Source organism: Fusarium subglutinans, assembly GCF_013396075.1.
Source record: "Fusarium subglutinans strain NRRL 66333 chromosome Unknown NRRL66333_c0000170, whole genome shotgun sequence".
Lineage (NCBI taxonomy): Eukaryota > Fungi > Ascomycota > Sordariomycetes > Hypocreales > Nectriaceae > Fusarium > Fusarium subglutinans.
In genome coordinates, this window is record NW_023502233.1 from 1 (window position 1) to 10668 (window position 10668).

Consider the following 10668-nt stretch of genomic DNA (forward strand, 5'->3'; position numbering starts at 1 on the left):
GTAAAAAATTAATTAAAAGAAAATAGATTATAAAAAAAAATAAGGTTATAAAGCAAGGAAAATACTAAGAAGAAGGCTATAGAGAGCTATAATATATAATAAGATAGCTTTACTTAACCCGTAGATCAGGCTATAGGGTAGTGTTAAGATATATGCCTCAGGCCCTTAGGCCCTATATCTCTATATGTAGCCTGACCACAGGATCCTAGCTAGAGAATACACACACACCTCTTCGAGCCCTTACCCCTTTAATAACAGGCACACTCACATGGGGTGGCCTAGGGTGGAAGATCCAGCGGGTCAAGTGACAGGGGAGTGCCTCCGTACCACGAGCTTGATTTGAGTTGCCACAGACAACCGGGCTACTCAATTTATCATTGCGTCAAGGGTCTCACCCGCGCCCGTCATCAACAATTCGCCTGTCAACCCAGAGACAAGCCCTTTTCACACGATCCATTCCCCCACTGCGCCTAAAATTTGCTTCTTTTTGCAGTTTGTTCTTGTGAAGAGGAAATCTGATCAATTTCCTCCTGTCTTCATCGTCACAGAGAGCCATCGTGAGAGATCAGGAGTGTTGCGTGGCCTATCTTTGTTGTTCTCTTCCCGCCTACACAAAGCTCTAGCTCAAGGCATAACTAGGCGGTCTCATTCCTGCGGCCTGAACATCATCCCGCACCGTCATCGTCGTTAATGCTCTGAAACCCTTTTCGCTTATCGCGCTCTTCCTTGGTCTCGACTTTCGACATGGCCGACATGGAGGACTACCTCGAAGAAGGGTTTGACCCACGTTCAGTCACTATTCCGCGTCTGCGATCGATTCTTGTCACGCATAACGTTGAGTACCCCGCGACTGCAAAAAAGGCCCAGCTTGTCGAGCTGGTTGAGGATCATGTACTGGCTCAGGCACCAAAGCTGCGGGCTCAGCGCGCCCGAGCTAAGAGATCAAGCATGGGAATCGTGAATGCTGGCAGTCCGGAAGATAACGGCACCTGGGATGACTACGATCTCCCACCTCTATCGACTACTAAGAGGCGTTCGAAGTCTCCTCGAAAGTCGTCGGCACGTGCTAAGGCTGAGGATGATGTTTTGGCGACCCCTGTGCCCAGGAGTCCTACCAAACGCAGCACACGGTCAGTAAGCCGTGCGCTTTCTCATGCTGACGACCACGACAACTTCGATGCCCCTCGTTCTGTTCGCCAACCGAGGAGAACAGTTACGCCACAAATTAAAGATGAACCACAAGAAGAGGAAACAATCCTGCCCGACCACGAAGAAAGCGTGTTCACTCACGACAACCCTTTTCAGAGTGGCAGTTCGCCTGCTCAACATAAAACACCCACCAATCGCCGCCGTACAACTGCCGGCGACTCCATCAGAAGTGTAAAACCATCGTCCTGGCGCAGGACAGGTGGCTACAATGACTATGATGAAGATGACGTTGAGCCTACTCCCAGATACCGCGAGCCGACTCCGGACTTACTGGAACCTGGCGAGGAGTTCACCCCGAACGAGCAATTAGAATTGGAGCAGGCTGCAAGTCGGGGTGAAATGGAGATCGAGCCTCGCAAGCCTTCTCATCAGGTATCTCGAAGAGGTGGTTTTAAGGCACCTCTCTTTGTCCTCTTGATGTCTCTTTTTGGAGCTTACCTTGCGTGGTATCGTCAAGAGAAGATCGCGGTTGGCTATTGCGAAGTCGGTGGTCAAGCAAAACCACTTTTTCCACAAGACATTCCCGTCCCCGACGTTCTTCTTCCTTTCCTTGAGCCTCGGTGCGAGCCTTGCCCTTCGCACGCGTACTGTTACCATGACTTTTCGGTTCGTTGCGAGAATGGTTTTATTCTCAAGCCGCACCCATTGTCTCTCGGTGGGCTAGTGCCACTTCCACCTACTTGTGAGCCGGACGGCGAGAAAGCGCGCCGCGTTAAAGCTGTAGCTGATAGAGCTATTGAGGAACTGAGAGATCGCCGAGCTCAGTATGAGTGCGGAGAGCTTGTTGGTGAGGATGGCAAGAAAGAGGAATCTCCTGCGATGGCTGAACACGAGCTTAAGGCGACCGTGAGCCGCAAGAGGTCCAAGAGACTCAACGAGGAGGAGTTTGACGAACTGTGGGCTGCCGCCATTGGCGAGGTCGCAGCTAGAGATGAGGTCGAGATCATCGAGACAGCACCGTAAGTTCTTTCTCTCTTCACAGCTCAGGATATTCATGACCGATCTGGCGACAATTTCATTGCTCCAACTGTTTCTGACTATTGACTAACCAGATCCACCATTGACCCTACAGATCGTCCAATTCCTCCGATCTTTCAGACAGATGGCTATCGTCCTCGTCTCTCGCTCGCCTTCCGTACACCTGCGCGATCAAACGATCAATCCGACTCGGCCTGGCAAGATATCGATTCCCGGCTGGATTTCTGATTGTTTTAATTCTCGTTGTTTTCTACTTGCGAGCCCGATATCGGAAGCACGTAGCTACAACTGCTCAGATTCCTGCTCTCGTCGACCTAGTACTGGGTAGGCTTGCCAATCAGAAGGAACTAGGTGAAGAAGGCATCGATGATCCTTGGTTATTTTTACCGAACTTGAGAGATGACGTCCTCCGGGCTTATCACTCGTTGTCTGAGCGACAACGCATCTGGCAGCGGGTTCGAGCTGTTGTAGAACAAAACAGCAATGTTCGAACCAGTCAGCGCGAAGGAAGAAGCGGCGAGGTAGGTCGCGCTTGGGAGTGGATTGGCCCTGTTGCTGGCGACGGTGCAAGGAGGCGACGGAGCGGCCGAATATCACTCGGTCCTAACTCTCAGTTAGAGTCTCCAGAGCCAACAAAGACAACCCCAGATGTTAAAAAGTGGGAGGAATCGAGACCGATCTACTAATATTCATGTTCAATATTTCTCGTCAAGTGTCCTGCTTTACGCATTTCTTAATTACCATTTCCTACATGTTTGACGAAAGGGGGTGGCTCTCTTGGACAAAGATATCCGGAGCATAGAGCATCTGTCTTTGGAATCGGAATTGGCGTTGGAGGTGGCTAGTCTTTTCCATGTATGATTAATCATGTGTAGATGCACGATAGTTTCAGAACAACCCATATTCGCATTGATCAAAAAGCCTCGAGAAACGATGAAGCATTGTGACCAAATGAGACAACTTGCGAAAGACTGCTACAGTGTACGACGGGCATTTGTCGAAATGATTCACTACGAATGACCAAGTCGTTGTGCTGAAGTGTTTTGTTTTGGACATTCGCTATACGCCGAGAATAGGCGATATCGGAGATCCCGACCTTTCCCGACGAGCAATTTACAAGCTCCGACAAACCCAATTGAACACAATCGACCCAAAACTTCCAAAGATCTCACGGGTAACAGCTTTCCGACATTGAAATAACTAGGGTCTTGATTGATTCGGCTAATGCACAGGTGTTGTTATGACACAGAAGGGGTACAAAGAAAAACCGTGGAATCTAGGGGCTGAGACTCTAGCGGCGGCGTGTAATTATCTATTGGGCCTTGGAGGCAACGATCTCTGGGGGGGAAAGGTTAGTAATGATATTGATTGGCAACAATTGGCTACACGTACTCTCAATATCAGCAACACTCTGCTGGAGGATCTGTTGAAGGACCTTAGGGTTCTCAAGCTCCTTCTGGACCTTTGCGATAACGGACTGAGCGAGCTCCTTCTGCTGTCGCTGCTTGACCTGGCCTTCGTATCGGACCCAAGAGTCAAGGACGGTTTTGGCCTCAGCAGCAAGAGCAGTCTTCTGCTCCAACTCGAAAGCCTCAGCCTCAAGCTTGGCGGTCTCCTACAAACACAACCATAATCAGCCACATTTCCAGCTACCATTCAATGGACACTTCGGAATTACCTTGGAAACCTCGAAGAGGTTCTTGGTGATCTCGACAACACTGCCCATCTGCTTGACGTCCTCAATGCGGCCCTTAACGGCCTCGGTGTGGTCGGCACGGGCGCTGTTGAGGATGTTCTTGATCTTGTTGTTCTGCGTCTCAGCCCACTCCCTGTAGGCCGGGCCACCGTACTTGATCAAGGCACCCCAGACTGAGAGAAGAGAGATGGCGATGATGGTCTCCTCGTTCATGACGTAGTACTCGCTAGAAATGGCGTAGATGGAAAGACCAGCGGCGGAGCTCAGGATGGCGCTCTTGCTGAGCAGGCTGTTACCGGGAAGAGCGTCAATGATGCTCTGAGCCTTCTTCTTGGGGTCCTCGGCGGGAACATTGCTGTTGTATCGCGCGGCGGCAACAGAGATGGCAGGGGCAGCTCGGCGGGCGAGGACGGGTCGGAGGAGGGGAGCGCCTACACACAGGGAGTCAGCATGAGTCGGTGGTGCGCCAATTGGGTTCGAATTGGGTTCGGTTCGAGGGTTTCGAGATTTCTTCACATACCGACGGCGCTTCGTGCCAAGCGTGACGCCATTGTGAGATGGTTCGTGATGGGGGTATCCGGGGCTTGTCGTTGATCGGAGAGCTGGAAGTGAGGTTGAGGTTTTATCGCGCTAGTTCGGCAACAATCAAGAGCACGTGACCTGAGTGCAGTACATTGAGATCTGGAGCCGGCATTTTCCCGTTGGCTCATGAGTGGATATGATTGGCCAAAATTTCGACGATGAAGAAAGATTTCGAGATTTCGCTTTCATGAATCGCTTTCATGAACTTGAATGAAGGAAGTTTTTCTCAAAGTAAGGCCTTCAACTTTTTTAAAAAAGGAAAAATCAGCAGTTCATTTTACTGCGTAAATTATATCAAACGGATTTATCACACTCTTCTAGCAAACCCACGATGCCAAAAGCGGCCTCCGCAGAGGGCCTCAAGCGCAAGAGGTCTTCTTCAACTCATGAGAAGTCCACTACTGGGCGACGAAAGAGAGCATCATCAATTTCCAGCAATGAATCCGAAGACGCCAGCGCTAAGATTCTCTCAATAGAAGAAGGGATTTTAGAGTCACGGAAGAACTATAACGACCTCACGATTCTGCTCAGTACTGCAAATGACTTTAAGAATGGGGGCCAGGAGAGCATGCTCTCTACAGTTGTCTTGTGCCGAATCTTTATCCGGTTACTCACTCAAGGCTCTTTGATCGCCAAGAAAACTCTATCTGAGAAAGACCTTTTTATTGTGGGATGGTTGAAGGAGCGGTTTGCCGAGTTCAAGAAAATTCTGGTTACTATTCTACAGGATGAAGAGTTGGCGACCCCAGCATTGACCTTATGCATGAAAACACTCAAGGCAGAGGGCGAGTTCCTTTATGACAAGGACGAGTACACCTTCCCTCGAGCTTTCCTTCGAGAGATCGTTTCCTCATTATTCGAGAGCGAAAATGAGGATGTGATCAAGGCATATGTGGAAGAGTACGTGGAGCAATATGATGATATCCGCTACTTTACCTTCAACGCAGTCAAGTAAGTCGTCTCTGATTCTTTTTAAACGCTAACTCAGGGAGCTCTTGACTGACCATCACCTAGACACATCGTAGAGAAACAAGAAGGCAATGCTTCGCCAGAGCTCTTTGATCGATGCTTTGCGCTCTTGTCAGCTTTGGACGGTGTCCCTGAATCTGCCGATCAGCTTGAAGATTTCTTCGTTCCCAAACCAAAGAAGAAGACTCATAACCTACGAAACGTCAATCAGCACAAGAAACAAGCTCAGGAGGCATGGCTCTCTCTTATGACCCTTGTTGAGGAAAAGGACCAGCGAAAGCAAATTCTCAACGTCATCTCGACCGTGATTGCTCCTTGGTTCACAAAACCTGAGTTACTTTCGGACTTTTTGACAAATTGCTACGATTCGGGCGGTTCAATGTCTCTTTTGGCTCTGTCCGGTGTCTTTTACTTGATTTCGGAACGCAACCTTGACTATCCTTCATTCTATACCAAGCTCTACTCTCTCCTCGACCGCGACATTCTTCACTCCAAGCATCGATCCCGATTCTTCCGTCTTCTAGACACATTTCTTGCTTCGACACATCTACCAGCGGCCATGGTGGCCAGCTTCATCAAGCGCCTTGCTCGTCTTACGCTCAACGCACCCCCTGGAGCTATCGTTTTCGTGACTCCTTGGATCTACAACCTGCTCAAGCGTCACCCAACATGTACATTCATGATTCATCGAGAGGTTCAAGATCCAGAGGTGAAGAAGCAAATTGAGGAGCACGGTGTCGATGATCCTTTCCTATCCGAAGAGGCGGACCCTATGCAAACAGATGCGATAGAAAGCTGCCTTTGGGAGCTTGTTCAACTTCAATCGCATTATCATCCTAACGTTGCAACTATCACCAAGATCATCTCTGAGCAGTTCACGAAGCAGTCTTACAACATCGAAGATTTCCTCGACCATTCATATGCCACTGTAAGTCCCCATTCTTTCGGCAATACATGTCGGGTACTTTGCTAACAGTCACATAGCTCCTCGAAGCCGAGATGACAAAGGATGTAAAGAAGGCGCCTGTTATCGAGTTCCACATCCCTAAAAAGGTCTTCACGCCAAATGACGGGGAGGCTGAGGCCGAACCAGATAGCTTGCTGGTTAAATTGTGGGATTTTGGCAACTGAGGTTGATTTAGGCTTATTTTTAATACCATGTATATGTTGTTATGGCGGAGACTGGTTCCATAGGGAAAGCACGGAACTCAGTACTACCCCAGTATATGTTAGCAGAATATATGCTAATGATAATAGAGATTTAGACCTAACATATCAGGGATGACTTACCTCTAAAGATCTGGAAATTTAAAGAGAGATGCCAAAGTCACACATAAAGTAACGGAGATCTGGAGCCAAGAAAGCTGAAGACTATCTTGCCTTGGGTAAGTAGTAGGTAGGCGACAATCTCCCAACTTGTGCCGTGAAATAGGTATGTATACAAAAAGACAACATCCGACCCTGCAAGTGATCGGTCCCATCGACGCGGGCCTGATTCGAACAGACGCCTCCGAAGAGAATAGAATTTCTAGTCTATCGCATTAGACCACTCCGCGCCTTCGCTGAGGATTGATTCCGGTGAAAATTATTCAGCACCAGGAGCGCGTCCGTTCACATGCATGCCTTGCCTTGCAGTACATCCAATGGTGCTGTGCTGTAGATGCAAATAGGCATCGTGGTTTAGTCGCATCACACCCGACAGACGCTGCCTTCCGAATCCGTTTTCGGCGCCAAGGCTACCTAAGCTGTCACCGCTTCACCCTGCGCAAGGGTGATCAAGTAGGTGATGAAGCCTGAGCTGAGCACCGAGCCCATGTCGTTACTAGCACGGATTATCACACTGTGTACCAGCGCCCTGGTACAGGCCAGCTCCAGGCTCCATGCGTCTTATACATAGAGCCTACCTGCACCTCTGATCACTTGTCTTCGCGTTAGGCCGTATTGAGTCTGCGTTCCCGTTGCATCCTGAACGTGGTTCTCTTGTCTATAGAGCCTGTGAGGGTGGATGTTGCGCATGGTGAGGCTCGCCCTTAAGATGAGTTGCCGGCGGCTGTATCAACCATTAGATCACCTCAGTAGTCGCATCTGGCAGATCATGCTATCCACCGTAACCGTGATCAAAATCATACGGATAGGTATGTGCTGATGCCATAGGTTTTGGCTTTGTGCGGCGTAAGGTAGCTGAGCCAGGCTCCCAGCTTAAGGTACCTGAGTACAGCCATGTGCTGTTACAGGCTCGGCTTTCACGACAGTATTTAAACGGATCGCCTTCCACCAGATACAAGCCTGGGTTAATTCTCTTCGCCATTTTATAGCTTTACATAGGAAATTTTTATGAGTGACGTGCTGCTCCCAACCGACCGAGGAAGGGGCTGTTTGGCACAGTCGCTTGTCCAGACTTTGGCCCGTTTTTTCCTAGACCTATTACGACGCCCATCAGTCCGGCACAACCTGGTCTTCAATTTTTCGTCTTCCCAATCCTCGTCAGCTTCCATTCAGCTCAAGCAGTCTCGGGAGTCTCCAGGGCAGTCGACCCTTCTCTTCCCTGTCTAATGTCGAGATGGTGCGCGTGAATTAGTGAATCGACATCGTCGATTGCAATTGGGCGAACGTCGCCCATCTGCTTCACCTTCGCCGTGCTTTGCAATGTGTCAGCTATCGGCCTATTTCTAGTTTTAGTGGGGGAACGAGAAACATACACTGCCTTGACTTCATCGTCTGTGAATTGGTCTTCCAGGCCAAGTTGCACAACCCTACTCTTAACTGCGTGCCACCCTGTCACTCTCGAAGCAACCGAAATGTAGCGAGTCACTAAAACGTCAGCTACTCAAGACTCTTAGAAGGAGAAGAGGGCAACTCATACGGCCAAAGATAGTAGGATCAATGATCTATCATGTGTCAGCAATCGGTCAAGTGGTGCCTGGTGAGGGGATACTCACCTCGTAGGTCGAGGGATTCGCCAGAATAGCTATGCATTATCAGTAACAATAGAAAGAGGGAAGCAAAAAATTCCGATGCTAGTCTTATACCTTTGGCGTGGATGCCCGCCTTGTGCGTAAAGGCACAGAATCCGCTAATAGGCTCCGAAAATGGAATGTTGACCTCAACAACACTGGCTACGAACTCGTCGAGCTCCTTAACCATCTTGAGATTATATCTGATGCGTGTCAAAAATACGCAAAGTGGAAGAACGGCGAAAAGGGTCTAAAAACGTACTTGGACTTAGTGTACTCGGGAGCTGTTACAACCATGCGCGCCATCAATGCGCCGCTTTATGATCTCGTCAGTTATCTTTACAATGGTCTTCCAGTTACCTTCAGTGCTTGATAGAGGGCACTTACAGTGGTGTGATGCCGTTTCCTGTGTACTAAAGTCAGCAGAATTCTTTCCAAGGTCGGAGAAATAGGCGGCTCACGTTCGCCGATACCAAGTATACTGGTATCGATATGCGAAGCGCCTGCTTCGAGGGCCATCAATGCGTTCCTATAAAACTTGTAAGCCTGCTGTCGCCTCCATCTACTGAGAGACGAGCTTACGCTACGGCACAGCCTGTGTCATTATGGAAATGGCACTCTATTTAAAGAGAAATGTTAGAAGAGACTCAATAAAGGTGCTGAAAGGTGGTGACAAGTGGGGAGGCAAGTGTTGGAAGAGGCGTTGTGAAGGGGGGTGCACATCCGACAACCCCTTTCTGTCCGGACAACCCGGCATCCGCTTTGATGGTGGCTGTCAAAGATATTGCAACCTCGATCCGTAAGTAACAGTTGAATAAGCCAGGGCCAGCCACAGGTCGGGTCAACTTAGTGCATCAAGAGTGGAGGCATGTCGCATACAAAAGGTGCCGTGCCCTGAAAACGTCGTTGAAGCCTGTTGTCTCCTCTCCTTGCAACCAAAGACGCCGGTCACTGGCACCAAATTGAAACGCATGACGGTCGAGGTGATGGAAGGGCCTTCTGCGTGGCCAGATCGAGGTTGATAGGGCAAGGTCGCCCGAATTGAGAAAAGGGTTTGTCCCCAACGACAGATCCGCAAAGAGAAGGAGGGACCTACCAATATCGCAGCCAACAACACCTAGTGTACCGTCAGCGTACCAACTACAAACATCTAGCCCAAATTGAACGATCACATACCTCGGAGAGTTCGGATTAGATCGTAGACCATTCGCGGAGTAGCTCCTCCAACCGTATCCGCAACCCCAACGCGGTCTACTCCAGCCTTGTCACTAAACCGTTGTCAGCAGAAACCAATGTTGATCTTGAATTCAAGATGACTTACACGGCCTTGTAGAGCGCCAGGATATCGACCAGATCGGAACGGAAGGAGTCTTCTGACGAAAAGCGCACTTCAACGCCCTTGCTATTACCAGTTGTAAGTACCCCCCAGGTTACAAGGCGACTAACAGCGACTCACGACTTGACGTATTCAATGACCTCGAGCGCAGTCTTCGTTATGATTTCCATGCTCTTCCCATGACTGTGTTCCCTTAGTAGGCTACTCGTCCCGATGACGAGGTCTACGCCGTCCACGCCGCTGGGGGTTTGGGTTAGAGTCGGCGCCTAAAGGTCACTTTTTGTCTGGACACGTACGCCTCTATCGCCTTTTTGGCGTCGTCCATATTGCAGCGGACATGTGTGAGAATCTTGGCCTGCAAGCATATTAGTCATCGGTTGAAGCACGCGAGCAGTAGATCATTACCTTCAGACCCAGATTGCAGATAGCCTTGCAGTCTTCAAAAGCAGCTGGACTCGAGACGACCGAAGTCAATTCGATGTAATCGACACCGAATTCGCTATTCAGTCAGTCTGATGATCACTTATGGACGTTGTATGAGGAAATTACTCGAGCATCTTTGCGATCTTGATCTTCTCTGTGGAGAAAGATTGTTAATATTCCTCGACATTTCCAGGAAGCACAGGACGGAGGTGTGTACGAACGAGCTTGCGACAGCCAAGCATTGGCAAATTGCTCGCCTTCCCTCAGCGTGCTCTCAATGATTCTGGAACGTGATCAGGGCCGTATACTGTCATGTCGTTGAAGAAGAAACCCACTTGTAGTTGTTGACGTTGCTCAAGTAGTCTTGCACTTGGCTATAAGCCGAGGTGGCGGGGTTCTGGTTCTGCGCCGGATGCTTGACCGCGGCGCCGGCCGTGCCATTATCAGTGCCGCACATAACGAATCGATTTGGCACAAGGGTAGGTGTTTGAGAGCTCGGGTTGTGTCGCGGAAGGTAGAGG

General features: G+C 49.6%; 4 protein-coding genes across 4 annotated transcripts; 2 read left to right on the forward strand and 2 right to left on the reverse strand.

Annotated features, from left to right (window-relative positions):
* Positions 1-744: 744 nt before the first annotated feature.
* On the forward strand, positions 745-2873 carry FSUBG_10131 (the record flags this gene model as incomplete). Its single annotated transcript, XM_036674679.1, has 2 exons — positions 745-2168; positions 2282-2873. 2 exons carry the CDS (start codon positions 745-747, stop codon positions 2871-2873), a joined length of 2016 nt encoding a protein of 671 aa, XP_036534350.1.
* Positions 2874-3499: 626 nt separating this feature from the next.
* FSUBG_10132 (ATP synthase subunit 4 mitochondrial) lies at positions 3500-4434 on the reverse strand (the record flags this gene model as incomplete). Its single annotated transcript, XM_036674680.1, has 4 exons — positions 3500-3525; positions 3580-3802; positions 3866-4314; positions 4404-4434. 4 exons carry the CDS (start codon positions 4432-4434, stop codon positions 3500-3502), a joined length of 729 nt encoding a protein of 242 aa, XP_036534351.1.
* Positions 4435-4796: 362 nt separating this feature from the next.
* Positions 4797-6565, forward strand: FSUBG_10133 (NOC4 nucleolar protein; the record flags this gene model as incomplete). The annotated part of the gene is made up of 3 exons (XM_036674681.1): positions 4797-5416; positions 5480-6362; positions 6419-6565. 3 exons carry the CDS (start codon positions 4797-4799, stop codon positions 6563-6565), a joined length of 1650 nt encoding a protein of 549 aa, XP_036534352.1.
* Positions 6566-7934: 1369 nt separating this feature from the next.
* FSUBG_10134 (Homocitrate synthase) lies at positions 7935-10604 on the reverse strand (the record flags this gene model as incomplete). Its single annotated transcript, XM_036674682.1, has 16 exons — positions 7935-8073; positions 8134-8245; positions 8298-8322; positions 8374-8402; positions 8464-8591; positions 8776-8794; positions 8850-8917; positions 9268-9505; positions 9565-9656; positions 9710-9790; positions 9845-9964; positions 10021-10079; positions 10130-10223; positions 10274-10301; positions 10369-10430; positions 10483-10604. The coding sequence occupies 16 exons, from the start codon at positions 10602-10604 to the stop codon at positions 7935-7937; spliced, it is 1416 nt and encodes a 471-aa protein (XP_036534353.1).
* Positions 10605-10668: the final 64 nt, after the last annotated feature.